The 16,104-nt window shown below is 39.4% G+C and overlaps 1 protein-coding gene across 1 annotated transcript in view; it reads left to right on the forward strand.

Moving 5' to 3' along the window:
* zgc:113232 (uncharacterized protein LOC541546 homolog) overlaps window positions 1-15,076 on the forward strand; it is a 39,174-nt gene extending 24,098 nt beyond the window's left edge. Inside the window, exons 15-26 of the mRNA XM_050046339.1 lie at window positions 320-373; window positions 469-522; window positions 2,749-2,802; window positions 7,937-8,008; window positions 8,172-8,207; window positions 8,473-8,517; window positions 8,644-8,676; window positions 11,264-11,410; window positions 12,577-12,753; window positions 12,957-13,047; window positions 13,551-13,628; window positions 13,982-15,076. Of these exons, the coding sequence (XP_049902296.1) occupies window positions 320-373; window positions 469-522; window positions 2,749-2,802; window positions 7,937-8,008; window positions 8,172-8,207; window positions 8,473-8,517; window positions 8,644-8,676; window positions 11,264-11,410; window positions 12,577-12,753; window positions 12,957-13,047; window positions 13,551-13,628; window positions 13,982-14,187 (1,047 nt within the window). The 3' untranslated portion in view covers window positions 14,188-15,076. The remainder of the gene's footprint in view (window positions 1-319; window positions 374-468; window positions 523-2,748; window positions 2,803-7,936; window positions 8,009-8,171; window positions 8,208-8,472; window positions 8,518-8,643; window positions 8,677-11,263; window positions 11,411-12,576; window positions 12,754-12,956; window positions 13,048-13,550; window positions 13,629-13,981) is intronic.
* Window positions 15,077-16,104: the final 1,028 nt, after the last annotated feature.

Raw genomic sequence — 16,104 nt, forward strand, 5'->3', positions numbered from 1 at the left:
CCCACCTGCTGACATGAAGGGGTCGGGGTTTATGACCTATACTGCAGCCAGCCACCACTAGACCAGATGTTCTGGCTTCATTTTTGGAGAGCTGTCATCTTCTCTATCTTTTTTGTACAGTCCATGGCTGGAACTAAAACTTAACATATGAAAAACAGGTAGTCGGAAAAAGACAAAACAAAACAGGAAATTCCAGTCGGATCAGACTGTGTCATTGGTCTGATCAGGTTCTTCATCAGAATAAACCAAAACAAAGGATTAGATGATGTTACAGAGACACCAGAACAATCTGCTCAGCTTCTTTCCTTTTCTCTCTCAGGGTACTAAAGGTTTCAGCGGCCTGCCGGGCAGTGACGGTGACCCTGGAGAAGATGTGAGTGCTTCTGACAAATGTCTACAAACTGTCCAACATCTTTACTTCTCCATCTGCTACAAACATCTGTTCATCACTGCCGTTTGTCTCCTCAGGGTCCATTAGGAGTTCCAGGTGTGATGGGCGAGCCCGGACTGTTTGGACCCAAGGTAATGAGCATAATGGTTCAACACAGCGTAGATAGATATATATAGAGTTCTTGATAAATCCAAATGGGAAATCACATTAATACTTTGATGAAGTTTTAGTGTAGTTTGGCCCTAAAATAAATCAGTGGCAACTACAGATGCTCTCGTCTGAAATAGTACGGAGGGCAAAAAATGACTGAAGTGTCCATAAATAGATAATAAATAAATGTATAAATAAACAAAATAATAAATTAATAAATAAAACAAACAAAGTAATAAATAAATAAATAAAACAAACAAATAAATAAACAAATACAGAAATAAATAAATTAATAAATGTTTAAATAAATATGGAAAAAATATATAAATGCATAAATAAAAGTTGACAAGTAATCAGGACATAAATAAATAAATACCTTAAAATATTTCTATATTTCTTTTTTTTTTTTTTACAATTCCATTTATTTATTTCTGTATTTCTCTCTCCATATGTTAATGAGGTAGGAGATCCTACGGAAGACGAGAACAGCCATGTATTATTCTTGTTTTTGAGCACTGTTATCTCGAGATAACAAAGACTGTTATCTTGTGATAACGACTTAATTAAGTCGTGATAACGACTTAATTAATTCGTTTTCTCGAGATAACAAAGACTGTCATCTCGTGATAACGAATTAATTAATTCGTTATCTCGAGATAACAAAGATTGTTTTCTCCTGATAATTGTCAAGTCTGATGATTGCGCGCTGGTTAATGTGATCGTCCTGATTTCAGCCTACAAGAGCTGCCACTGGTGTCCCACGGAGGTGAAAATGGCAGATCACATTATTGATCAACGCATCAGGATGTACTTTAATCAAGGTCTAACACAGGCAGAAATTGCATTGTGTCTTTCTGTTAGAGATGGCATTCAGATTAGTCCTCGTCATTTAATTCGCCAACAACAGAAACTGAGGCTTATGTCACAACGCTACTTTTTTGATTTCCCGTCGATGAGCAGGATCACTTAACCGTCGCCTGTGAAGTTGTATCCGCGCTAGTCTTCTCCTTAAATGACGAGGACTAATCTGAATGCCTAACAGAAAGACACAATACAATTTCTGCCTGTGTTAGACCTTGACTGAAGTAGCCTACACCCTGATACGTTGACCAATAATGTGATCTGCCATTTTCACCTCCCTGGGACACCTGAATATATTTATTTAATCTATTTATTTTATTTATATTCAGCATGCAATTGTTATTTTATGCCTTTATTTCTGTATTTATTTATTACTTTTTACATTTATTTATTTACTCATTTGATTTATTGATACTTGTCTTAATTTTTTGGCCTTCATAAAATACAGTTTAAACTTTACCACCAAGGTCTTGTTAGAAAAAGGTTTTTTAATACATTAGTTTTAGTTTATTTTTAGTTTACTTAAACTTGTGTGTCATGCAGCAAAGTGTGCTTACAGTGACTGACCCGACTGTTTGATTTACACGTAAGAGATATTTTTTAATAAAAACCCTTGATGCTCTTCAGCACAGAAGCGTGAAAGTCCCCCGGATGATTGAACGCTGCTGTACACTTATGCTATACCCGTCAGCTCGAAATATTTCATAGTCTTTTCTCAGAAATTACATTTCGTCATTATCCACACAGCAAAAGAATTTGTTCCTCACTCGATCCACTTTGGAACTGTTTTAATTTACTGGATTTTCCAGCTCGGCATCTTATTGTTTTTGCTGATGATTCAACCTGGAGAGATTTTTGCGTCAACTAACATTGTGATTGGCAGGAAATGACTGCAGGAACTTTAACCAGACTTTACCCATGTTACTGTTATACTTTCCTTTTCTTAGTGCACAGTCTTACTGAATGAATCATGACATGGGAAATTATTTAGTTACCTGATATATCAGATAAAGCAACACAGCACAGCAGTATCTCATATCAAAACACCCACGTTTATTGTTGTGCATGTTGAGCTGCGTGTCTGTTTTCCTGCACCACTGATTGAGTTTGACAGTTAAAGAAACATTCCACTACTTGTTTAACACACCTTTTCTACAGAAGACATTTTGTCCTGTCACAATAGAAAAAATGTAAAATGAACGATAGCTGAATTCCATTTAACTGCTTCAGTGTGAGGGTCCTGGTTTTGTGCATGCTGGCCACATCGTTAACGTTATTTGTAACAGCTGTGATTTTTCTTCACTGACGAGTCAAAATGTGTCACAGTGTCTGTTCTTCCTCTGCAGGGCAATAAGGGAGATCGGGGTGTAAAAGGACCTCGAGGAAGAGTGGGTGCTGTGGTGAGTGAACTCTAACCGTCACAGGTTTGATTTCTGTATCAGCCCAGTGTCGTTTTGAAGAATTGAAGAGCAAGACGCTGATCAGAATCACCTGCTGAGTCAATCTGGGAAAGACAAAAAGTGTGTGAACGAAAACAAATGTTCACATACCAGGTTTAATCCCCACAATATTCTGTCAAAGTGCCCTTGAGCAGGACAGCTTAACCAGCTTCCTCCTGTAAGTTGTTCTAGATGTAAGCCTCACGTTAATTAATTATCAGAGAGACTCTGTATCTAAACTCTGAGAGGTTTGATCCCATCAACAATTGTGTGTGATTCAACGTCCTACCATCAGTCACATCTTTCTTTGTTATTATTACTTTAGTTTACACCATCACGTCCATATTGCTGTCAGTTTCCTGGTGAAATATGTCACTCTGGTAGTCAGAATCAAATCTACATCACCCTTCTTGCAAACCTGATCACCGGTAGAAATTATCAGCTTTTCAGGGCCGAGGGGACGAGAGGGGTTGAGACCTCCCCAAGAGGTTGTGAGATAAATGTGAGCGGTCATGAGATGTTGACAAGATTATAGGATAGGAGAGTGCAGTGGTGAGCACTGTCACCTCAAAGCAAGAGGGTTCAGCCCGTGTTTTCGGGTTTTCTCAGGGGTTCCCCAGTTTCCTCCCACAGTCCAAAGACATGCAGGTTAAGTTAATTAGTGACTCTGAATTGCCTGTTGGTGTGAGTGTGAATGGTTGTCTGTCTTTATTACCAATATTCCACCAAAAGTAGCACGTGTATGCAGATTTTTTTAAACATGGGAAAACCCGCTAAAGTAAACAATTGACTCCTTTCCCATTGCCAGTAAACCAGAGCTGCAACACGGCTCTGCAGCAGACGAGAACACCCTTTCCTTGTGTGTGTGTGTGTGTGTGTGTGTTTTCCTGGTGAATCACTTTTAACGGCACAGACAGGCTTAGAAAACAGGTTAGTAAACAGTAGAAATCAGCATGGAGGCCAATAAAACTTTACAGTCTTTACTTCTTTTTATATATCTCTTACTTATTTGGTCTGTCTTTGAAACTCGGAGCAGACTAATTCGCTGATGATGAGCTGATGTTTGAGCGCTGCTTGAGCGGAAACAGACGGTATTTTGTGGTGGCACGTCACTGGATCTCACTGGTCAAGGGGCTAAAATCAGCGCGCCCACCTGGATGTTATGTTTCCATCAATGCTGATCGAACTACTACAGAGTACAACTGCAGAGTGATTTGACAAAAGTGTGAATGCTGTATTTTTGTGCAATGGAAAAGGGAGCTTTATGTGTCAGCCCTGTGATAGTCTGGCGATCTGTCCAGAGTGTACCCTTCCTCTCGCACATATAATATAACAGCTCTGATATGTAAGAAGAGTTTCGCTAACAGCCCTGTCTGCGGACAGAAGCCTCCAGAGATGATGAAGAAAACTTGCAGTGTTTTTTGATTTAGTGCGTCATCATTTATTAGTCACATTTTCCTTTCAATGATACACCAACTTTTCCACCAAGCATAAAACTGTTTGCAGTATATCAAGATTTGTCACCTTTTTGACGTTTCCACTCAGGTTTTTTATGTGCATAAAAACAGGTGGATGAAAACACATGCTGAGGAGTTCTAACGGAGCTTCACTCAACCTGGAGACTACAAAGTAAACACACACACATACTTTTGGGTGATTTTTTTGACCATACAATGGTCTAAAGACTAAAGGTCAGCTGCTTCAGTTTTTATCTTTCAGTTTTTAATCAGTCTCTGGCAAGTCCCACAACATTATTACAAGTGTAATACTAAATCTGTGGTCTGCCCTTTAACTTAGGATAAGGTTAGAGAGATCCTGACATTTGGATTTGACTTGTGTGTGTTGACATCATCCTTCCCCCGATCTGAAAACAAAGGGAAGTGAAAATAATGATGAAGGAGGGAAGTCAGTGATTAGTTTGGTTTCTCTGAAAGAAACAAGGGAGGTTCCCCCTGTGATTACGACATCCTGGGAGAACAGATAACCCAGACTTCGATTGTTTTATTCAAGGGACCTCTCCCAAAAAGAGAGACTTATTTAAACTCAGATGTCACGCACAGAACGACTGATTATGTCGCTAAAATAAGTCCTGGAACAGCAGACCTGCGCTTAAACCTGAGACGAAAAAAAAACATGTACACACAATAGAACGATGCCACCACAAATCAGCAACGACACTGCAATTTATAAAAATTACACTGACAGAAAAAGAACAGATATGAGAGCAAATAAATAAATAAAAAGCATGTGCAGATAAAACAATCAGCCATTTCCAATCAGGGACAAGCCAATCACTGTCTCTGTAAGAAGGAATGAAGGGTTCCCAAACTTTCCAAAATTTGTACGATTGATGATTGATCTTATAATTCAGTTTTTACTAAGGGACAATATATATATATATATATATACACATATATATATATATATATATATATATATATATATATATACACCCACATGCCGACTGTGGGGACCCACGGAGCAGACCACCATAGCAAGACAACACTTTGTAGCCAGAAATAAGAGAATTGTTAAGAGAGGTGACCCTGGGTACTCTTACAGTTTAAAAACCCATTGTTTTATAACTTTATGACCTTTTTTTTATTTTAACAGAGTTGCATATATAAATGTTACAGAAAATAAGGCATCTCATCTGTTTGGGGTCTCTTACTTATAGGGCAGCATGATTGTGCAGTGGTTAGCAATGTTGCCTCACAGCAAGAGGGTACCTGGTTTGAACCAGAGTGGAGGAGCCCTTCTGTGCGGAGTTTGCATGTTCTCCCTGTGTCAGCGTGGGTTTCCTCCAGGTGCTCCAGCTTCCTCCCACAGTCCAAAGACATGCAGGTTAATTGGTGACTCTAAATTGTCCGTAGGTGTGAATGTGAGTGTGAATGGTTGTCTGTCTCTATGTGTCAGCCCTGTGATAGTCTGGTGACCTGTCCAGAGTGAACCCTGCCTCTCACCCAGTGTCAGCTGGGATAGGCTCCAGCCCCCCTGCGTATATATTAGCAGTATTTGAGATAAAAATTTAATTCATTTTGCAGTTATTTTTTTATGGGGTGTGTTGCACTCCAAACAACGAGATAGAAAAGCCAATTTCACCAAAACACAAAGTAAGACCAAACCTGACTCACTAGGAAACAGATAAATTCAGAAATACATACATTTATGAACAGAATAATAACTTAATCAAACACACCAAGAAATTGAGATAGATTAGTAAAAACACATTTCAATGAAAGTCTAACAAATATTGTCCAGTCTGGAAACACAGACATGAACAATCAAAGCCTGATGCAGCGACACAGATCAGCCAATCACAAGCCAACGATGAAAATCCTGCTCAAAATATGATCTGTTTCTATAGAAGTCTCTTGTGGACTAAAACTGAAAGTAATTTTAGAGTATCATATCATGTTATCGATCTGCAGTTCTAGCTAATATCTTGAGAAATTTCCCACAGTGCAATTCTCAGGAGGTCTGCGCGTTGTTTTGACAGTGATGTGGTGAGACGAGACACAGTGACATTTAAAATGAGGAACAAGAAGGGGAATCCCCCTGGAAAAAAAATAAAAAACAAACAAAACAAAGAACACGCTGTTGAGTCAGATTACAACAATAAACATAACCGGCTGTTACACCTGCGACATCTTTGTCAGTTAAATATGAAAAAACTGAAAACATTTTCTGTTTATTTATTCATTTAACCATAACTGCTATGCTGTTAGGGGTCGCAGGGGGGGCTGCAGCCTTACAGTCCGTCTAATTTGTGTGCTTTGATTTCACATCAAGTCTTTAGCTGACACATAAGGAAAACCGTGACTCATAATTTCTGGAACTTTGACATGTTGAAATAGGAGGGTTTTGCCCAGTTAGTAGTTTCAGACTGTAAATGTGTTTTACTTCCTCCTGTGGATTTTTCTTTAATTTTATCAAATTATAGCTGATAGCCTTTTTTTAAATCAAAATTAGCATGCATATGCAGGGTTTTTGAATATGGGAAAACCCGCTAAAAATAGGTGATAGACTCGTTTCCCATTGCGAGTAGACAACTATGCCTTTCTGTTTTTGTTTTGTTTTCTGGTGTGTAACGTTTGATCTCACAGAAGCGCCAGGAAACAAGCTAATAAACAGCAAAAAGCAGCATGGAGGCCAAGGAAGATATTATTCAGTCTCTCTTTCATACCCAGTGGTGACTGATTTGGAACAATGTTAGAATGCTGACTGCAAAGAAGGATGAGACATTCATGGCTGCAGCCCGCCACATTCTGACTGAAGCCCACACGACATGCCCCTACAAACTGCACCCACCACCAGTACGAGACAAACCCACCAACGCAGCAGTTACTGGGTTATTTGAACCCTTCTACAACACAATGTGAGGAGAAAGGGTGAGGAGCTCAGATATCCAGAGGGAGCTCGCAGTAGAGTCGCTGCTCCTTTGCATTGAAAGGGGTCAGTTGAGGTGGTTCAGGCATCTGATCAGGATCCTCCTGGGCGCCTCCCGTTTGAGGTGTTCCAGGCACGTCCCACTGGTAGGAGGCCCCGGGGCAGACCCAGAACACGCTGGAGGGATTATATATCTCATCTGGCCTGGGAACGCCTCAGGGTCCCCCAGGAGGAGCTGGAAAGCATTGCTGGGGAGAGGGATGTCTGGGATGCGGACTGAAGTTAGTGCGTTCAACAGGGTCATTTTTCACAGGCGTGAATGCTGATTGTAACCTTTGCCGTTTAATACAAAAGCCAGATGTTGGTAGGTTTTTTGTCCCGTGGGAAAGGGGCTTAGATGAACTTAATCTCATTTGTCTTAATTTCCTTTTTAAAAAATACATGTTTTTGAATATTCAGTGTGGTTTTGTTTGACGCTGCAGAGACAGAGAGGAAAGGATCAGCTAATCAATACAACATCAATATTCATATTCAGCATATATGAGACAGATGCAGCACAACTATTTCAAAGGTGTATCCCTGAGTTCAGGGGTCTGTCGAAGACAACAAACACAGCAAAACAAAAAGATCTGCACATAATAAACTTGATGTATTCATCATGAATTAATCACATTAACTGACTGAGTGGTGTTTGTTTGTTTAACAGGGACCTGGAGGAGAGCAAGGAGATGCTGGAGTACCGGGGAAACCAGGACCGAAGGGCCTGCAGGGTCCGACTGTGGGTACAACACAAACTACCAGCAGAGCGGTTATAATATACAGACTGATCTTTTATTAAATATCAAACATCACCGGGGTCTTCTCTTTTAACAGAGGAATAAATTATCATGTCATCTGAAATTAAATAACACAACTTAAACTGTAACCTTAATTTCTTCCAGGGTGCTAAAGGTGAAACAGGACCCGATGGTGAGAAGGTGAGTACAATCGAAAGGCAGCGATTGTTTCAGCTGCTCTTGGCACCACCATGAATTAGTGAAGACAGTTAAAAAGAAATTACATTTCCATCTGGCAGAACCGGTTTAGAGTGACAGGAGTTTCCCTTCGTCTCTGGGCTTCTTCCCTGCCTCGATTTACCTGTTTTACAAACTGTTTACAACAATGTAACTCGAGGAATCAGCTGTTTTCGTGTTTTCTGTGACTTCCTCTTTCACATGTTGTGGTTGGGTGTTTTCCCTGCAGGGTGCAGCGGGGAAGAAAGGGATTAAAGGTGGAAAGGGACAAAAGGTAATTTTACCGTCTGATGATGAAACTGTTGTTCCACATTTCGTTCTCTCCATTTCACTTCCTCTTCCCACATCTGCTGGAGTTTACTGACTGATGAGTTTGTTCCTTCTTTTTCTCACCTTTCAGGGGAGCGTGGGAGACGGTGGAGACAAAGGACAGGTGGTTACTCTGTTTATTTTATTAACATGACGTCATAGAAATACAAACACATCTAATACAGCTGAGCAGTTAATGAGACGACGCCTGGTTTTACAAAATAATCTGTAGTGCAGAACACAAAAAGGTCAAATAAATTTCAAAATGAATAGCTTAATGAAAAGAAGATTTAAGGTATAACATAAGTTGAGTTTTGGCCTTTGAAAATAATCTTTCAGTTGTTTTTTTACTAACAGTCAACAAAAATGCCCCATGACCAAATATGCCTATTAATCCCTCATGATCCTCTGTGTTATATCTGTTGTGTGTTTTCATATTTGAACAGTTTCTTAAGTTTTGAAGAAAAACTGCCACACATAAAATTCACCTTTGCAGTGCCTTTTGATTATTTTATCAAGACATTTCTTATAGTACATTTACATATACACACGTATGGAAATAAAAGAGGTGTAGGAGGGAGGATCTTAATTTGTTTTCTGTGGGCATTTTTAAGGGAATGTAGATGTGTCAGATCAATTTGAGGAGCGCCTAAGGTCGGCATGTTTCATATTTTATCATAAGTATGTCCTGCAGTTTAAGACTCTTGGTCTTGGCTACAACACCTGACGAAATACAGTTTAGCACACAATCAGATGCAGGGATTTGTAACGATGAACAAATGTACAGAAGGAGTAATAGTGATAGAGAAATGGTGATATATACATATTAAAAACAAACACAACAACTACAGCTACGATGTGTGCAGTATGAACAGGATCATATAAACCGTATGTGCTGTGGTATAAACAGTTTGTGTGACTGTTTCAACATGCCACAGTTCCTAGGCCACTTAGTCTGTGAGGTGTCTCGGTTTTGACTCGTGTTTCTGTTGCTTTTCTGAGGATCCACAGTGCTCACGTGAGGCAGGGGAAAGATGAACGAGGTTTACTGCGAATATGAAAAAGAGAAACAAATCTATTTGATATGTCATATAAACACTGACATTTTTATCAAATCTAAAATGTGCTTAAGTGGCTCTTACATAGTAAACGGCAAGTAGTAGTGTAATAAGTAAGAGACATTAATTGCCATTGAACATGGTCAAAATCTTAGTCTCTCTCATCAAAAAGTTTTTACATCGTTACACCTGATTTTTTTCATATTAGAGTGAAAAAACTTAGCTGCCTCATTAACTCAATGCCTCTTCTACTATGCTTGTTCCACATGGTATAGTGGGCTTTCCCCAAAGCTTAAAAACAAATTGCAGGTGACACAGCATGATGTCATCAGATACATGCTCAGTGTTTCTCCCAGGACACGTATGAGACCTGTAGATGCATGTTAGAAGCATGTTACAGTAGATTATTACCTGTTGAAGATCAAGTTTAACAACTGAAACTTAACCACACGTTTGATATAATTCACAATACAGTCAACAAGGTCACAAACAGCATTCACAAGATGACACACATGAAAATAAAGCAACAATAATCATATAAAACATATACGTACATAACAGAAAATGTACATATATATACATATATATATATATATATTAAAAAATAAATAAATAAATAAATAAAGAATACAAATTCTAACATGTTACAGAGATTGTGTCCATTAAGTAGCAGTCTCAGTGTCTCTAGCTGGGAATTCCAAGTTAAAGTAGTTCGAGAATGGCTGCCATACCTTGTAAAACCTCTGGGTTGATCCTCTGATTGAGTGTTTCAACTTCTCAAGTTTTAAATGCGCCATTACATCCCCAACCCAGCGCCTGTGCGTTGGAGGCATAACTGACTTCCAGTTAAACAAATAAGGCACCTGGCCAATAGGGATGAAAAGGCAATGGCATCCGATTGTGCACCTGATATCGCCACCTTGACAGGGACCACACCAAATAACGCAATTTCAGGATCTCCTTGTCACAGATATGAGAAAATGTGTCAAAAAGTGAAGACCAAAACTGTACCAGCTTTGGGCATGCCCAAAACATATGGTAGAGGGTGGCCAGAGCCTGACAGCATCGGGAGCAGGTCAGATCCACATCTGGATGCATCCTGGCAAGTCTACTCTTAGACAAATGAAGCCTGTGGAGCACTTTAAACTGGAGCAAACCCCCAGGATATTTTAACTATCAAATTGACTGGTTAGAAGCCAACATAATTGCAACACATGGGCACTGTGTCACGCAGTGTTCCTTGTGTTAATGGTAGAATAGCAAGAGGCTAATCTACACTGGGGTCTCCCTTCGCTCCCTAACCTGCTGCTGCATATTAAACAAAGCCAAACAAAGGTGATTTTTAAAACAAGTATTAAAGAGGAGTTGTAATTCAGTTGATTGTTCACCCTTGAGGGAGGGAATTTATCGTGTGCGTGGAGTTGCAAAGGGGGTTGAGTAGGTTTATGATGCTATTTGTTTCTTTGCAATTATGTTCTTATGTATAGGTTTGCTGTCTTCACAGAGGACCACTTTGGAAATAAGTGTTTTTAGTAATGCTTTTAAGTGCGATCCTCTGGGATGGTTTTATGTCATGATACTCCTGTCGTTGTGCTCTTAAAAGGCCAAATAAAAAAAATCAAATCCTTCATTTCACTTCTTGTTTTCTGACAGCGTGGTCCAAAAGGCGCACTTGGTCGTAATGGCAACCCTGGTCCCAAAGGACCACCTGGAATCCCAGGTACCAGAGGAGAGCGAGGTGCAATTGGTGACCTGGGAGTTAAAGGCCGAGCTGGACCCAAAGGAGCTCCAGGTCGTGCTGTGAGTAACAGTTTGTTTAACACATCATCTATAACTGCAAACAGAGTTTTAAAAATGAATTCTCATCAGTATTCACTCTTTTGACAAGATCACAGCTACAAAATTAGACCTCACCTTTCACCATAAAGAAACATTCATTCATTTTCCATAACTGCTTATCCTGTTAGGGGTCGCAGGGCGGCTGGAGCCTATCTCGGCTGACAGGCTGCACCCTGGACAGGTCATCAGACTATCACAGGGCTGGCACATAGAGACAGACAACCATTCACACTCACATTCACACCTACAGACAATTTAGTCACCAGTTAACCTGCATGTCGCTGACATGGGGAGAACACAAAAAATCCACACAGAAGGGCTCCCCCACCCCATGGTTCGAACCCTCTTGTGAGGTAACAATGCTAACCACTGCACCACCGTGCTGCCAAGAAGAAGACTTAATCTGAGGAGCCCATGATAATTAGAATCTTGCTAAAATATAAACAGGTATTTAAAGAAATTCTGCTGTTCACCATCTTTCGTCCTCAAGCACTTTATGGGGGACTTTTTGACTTGAACTAATTTCCTTTAATTCACTGCAGCTTGTCATTTTGTCACTGAAAAACACTGTAAATATTTCATTAAGTGCAGTCAAAACCAAGAAAGAACATCCTGAGATATATGAGAGGATCAAAGTCATATTGCTCAGGATGTTTTAGGCAATGTGTAATACAGTTTCAGGCCAAGCAATACTTACATTTTAACATAATTTTACAAAGCTTAAACAACTTTAATGATAAACATAATGCAGCACAAATGTCCATGTGATTCTTCATTTTTTAATGAAGTAATCTGGGGAGTTTGAAGTGACTCATTAAAGTGAAATTACATTACTTTGAAGGAAATGACTGCATCATAAGATGTTTCCACTTAATTTACAAGTACAACTCATCAGATGGCTCCATTCACTTTCATATTTTTCCACATTTCAAACCTAATCTTATGGTGAAACAATGTATTAATAATAATCTTTTTATTTTTCATAATGATATTTAGTTATAGAGCACTTTTCAAAATCCACATCACAATGGGCTTCACAAAGGCAGCAAAAAAAACCCCAACAGATTTTAAAAAAGATAAATCACCTTGACGTAGAGAGGATAACCTGAGTGGTTTGTGTCCTGCAGGGTCCTGGTCTGACTGATGAGCAGGTCCTGCAGCTCTGCAGAGGCGTGGTCACTGCCCAGATCTCCCAGTACGCCGCCTCAATCCGGGCCAAGTGCTCCCAGGGATGCCCCATCAACAACAGGACACTCATCGGGCCCCCAGGAGCCCGGGGGCCGATGGGATCAACAGGCAAACCTGTAAGTTTCTCTCCTACCTCACAGTTCAGTTCGCCAGAACTGAAATGTATCAGTATAAGTCTTCTCCATCTTACAGTTAAATACACACAGAAGAATCATGAGAATCCTGATCTCATCACACTCATGTCATAAGTCACTGTGTGATTCACTGCTCCGTCTGAATTAGGGACAAACTGGACACTAACTCTGCCTCCACCTTTCAGGGTAAAGCAGGAAAAGCCGGACCAAAAGGAGCCAGAGGACCTCAAGGTGACAGAGGACTGGAGGGACAGAAAGGAGCGCAGGGTGACAGAGGTAACATCACATTTTTATACTATTTTCAGTTTCATATATCCAGTAATCAAGGTGGCTTCAACAGTCTTTAAATATATACTCTACACATTTACTAATAAAAGGCCTTGAGGATGGGTCTTTTGGATGGGTCTTTTGGACCATTCAGAGAACATGTTTTTACCAGGACGGAAACACTATTTGATGGGGGAAAAGACTTATTTTATACCCCTCTATATGCATTTAGGATGGAGGATTGTGGACGAGTGATCTTTTGGTCAGAGTGTGTTGCTGCCCTCAAGACCAGGATCATATTTCTGGGCACAAATTATTATTAATTCAGTAAATCGAATTAAAACATTAAAGGATATAAACAGCCAAACTGAGGGAGCAAAATTAGACATTTGAACACATAAATCAGTAAACTGCTGACAGCTCCTGGGTTCCACACTAATTCAAAGCTATTCTGACAGGAGATCTGTAGTTTTGTACCTTTTCTCAGAAACTCTCTGTGTTTTTCTCAACAGGTCAAAAGGGCTCTAAAGGCCTCGCAGGTGATGCAGGTAAAGGTCTTCCAGGACCCGATGGACCGCAAGGCCTCAGAGGTGTGACACTGTTCTTCTTCATACTCTAATAACTTAATAAGGGAGATAACTTATTCCCATGAGGCTGTAGAAGCTGCTGGAGACAAGATCTCTGTTTTAATATGTCTACAAGTTGTGTAATATCACATATTGAACTTTGTCCTTCTTATGAATAAATAGTAGTAACATAAATTTGTAACCTTTTGTTTGTATAAAGCTACTGTTAATTATTTTATTAGATTGTAGAATTTACTTTTGGATGTAAGAAGAATTTGTAGGACAACCTGCATTTATATTTTCTAGTATGTTTGGGTTCAGACTTTCTATTAGTTATTCTACAGGCTTACTGTCTTTTTTTAATTTCCTCTCCGCAGGTTTGCCAGGTCACCCTGCAGAACCCAAAGACGGCATGGAGGGTCCCCTAGGTCCCCGTGGCTTCCCTGGTCCAGTTGGTCAGCTTGGCATGCTCGGGATCGCAGGTGTGCCTGGATTTTGCGAGGCGCGGGACTGCAGCATTCATGCGCCGGTGATGCGCAAAGAGCAGGGTCTGGTGAAAGGACCGGTCAGTTCAAAGATCTGAACCTGAGCACGAGCAATGAGCACCACTGTGAGATAATAGAAGGTCTGAGATTCACCTGATGGCAACTTCAAGGTTTGTCTCATTGAATTCCAGGAGACGTTAGAACTGGGTTTAAATGGGACAGAAAATTTGTTCAATTTATGACAAGAGTTTGTTTAAAAGCTGCGAATGATTCTATCCTTCGTTTAAAATGTCAGAGGACCAAGCGTAGTGCCCTGGGGTGCTCCGCTGTGGACAGGTTTGGTAAGTAATGGGAACTGAGAAGGAATGAAACCAGAAAAGACTTTTCCATCTGCGCTGGACAAAGATTTTAGAGGTTTTATAAAGATCCAAACACTGTTACAACTTGACACAATTACATCTGAGATGTTTCTTTAATTTGATAAAAACACTAAATGATTCCCAGCTGAATCCTTCCCTCGTTTTAATTTTTGTTTTCTCTGCTTCCCTAAAGTCACAATTGTTTAAAATAAAAAAATAAATAAATAAAAAAAATGTAAATATTTTGTAAAGTATCTGACATGCATGTACTGTGCTCTGAAATATGTTTCAGATAAAATGATGTTTTTTAATCAGAGTCTTTAGTGTGTTAGTCGCCACATGTTCAAGTGTTGTACTTTTAATTCTGAAAAATAATATTCCAGAAAAGATAAATCACAGAAATACCTTTGTTTTAGACTTCTGACCTGCTGCCTTCATCTCGGATATTTTCAACAATTCAAACAGAAATGTAAAACTAAATGGCAGGTCACTGTGATTATCAGCCTGTCACAGTGAAACAGTATTCTTACTGTTTGTGTTTCAAGATGTTTGATAAGATGACTTCATCCTTGAGACTAAATAATATATAAACTGTGTAACATCTGAGAAAATAAAGTCCAGTCAAAGTACATTGTTATATAATGCGTCGTTTGACATTTATGACAGAACCCAACATCCCAAATTATTCTCATGAATTAATTTCTGGATTTTGATTTATCCTTCACTGAGATCTGCTGTCAGCTATTGTAACAGCTTTTATAATAAATACCAAATACTGACCAAATATTTCCCAATAGAAGCTAATGTATACATACTGTACTGTTTTTTTAACAATCTTGAATTTTGAGGAAAAAAATAAGGAGTGCTGCTCTGGGTTAGAGGTCTGTGTAGTTGTAAAACAAAAAAACAAAAAAAAAAAATCAGGTGCTCTTCAAGGCAAAGAGTCACTTAAAGATAAAAAAAAACAACTGGCCAGCTCGCTCAGTGTAAAAGTCCATAGTATAGGCAAGCAGTCCAAAAATCCTTTATTAATGGATAAACCAACTCGTTTCGACCAGAGAGCCTTCATCATCATCTGGGTGTCAAATGCATTGGAAACAGGTGATGAAAAAAAACAACAATAGCCACTCGGCATCAGAGAGGGTATGTGGTCAGAAATACTGTTATGTTTGTTTTTGTCTCCCAGTCTTAGCATTAAGAAAGTGCTTTTGAAGATATTTAAAAATATTGATGTGTATTGTGTATAGAGATATAGCAGAAAAATATCGTGATATAATTTTCAGGACATATTGCCCAGCCCTTATTCAAAGGCAGGAAAACTTCATAGGGCTTACAAAGGATCACCCCCAGTAATATATGTATACAGACATGTCATCTGTAATATTGTACACTTCAAAGAGAGTGTATAAAAACACTCAAGGGTTCAACCTCACGAATTCTAGGTCAAAAACATGACAACAATACTGAGAGGAGATGCAAGAAAAACCATGATAAATCACAGTCAATGATACATGTCCAAAAACATGACAAACAGGCCAGAAGTACTTAATAATGATGGTTCACCAGAAACAGAACAAACTGCACAGGAACATGTGCAGCAGTTTGATTCTGTATCAGGTGACATCACTACATATTAAAGCAGCAGTGTTCCTCATG

Source organism: Epinephelus moara, chromosome 6, assembly GCF_006386435.1.
Source record: "Epinephelus moara isolate mb chromosome 6, YSFRI_EMoa_1.0, whole genome shotgun sequence".
In the NCBI taxonomy this organism is placed as follows: domain Eukaryota; kingdom Metazoa; phylum Chordata; class Actinopteri; order Perciformes; family Serranidae; genus Epinephelus; species Epinephelus moara.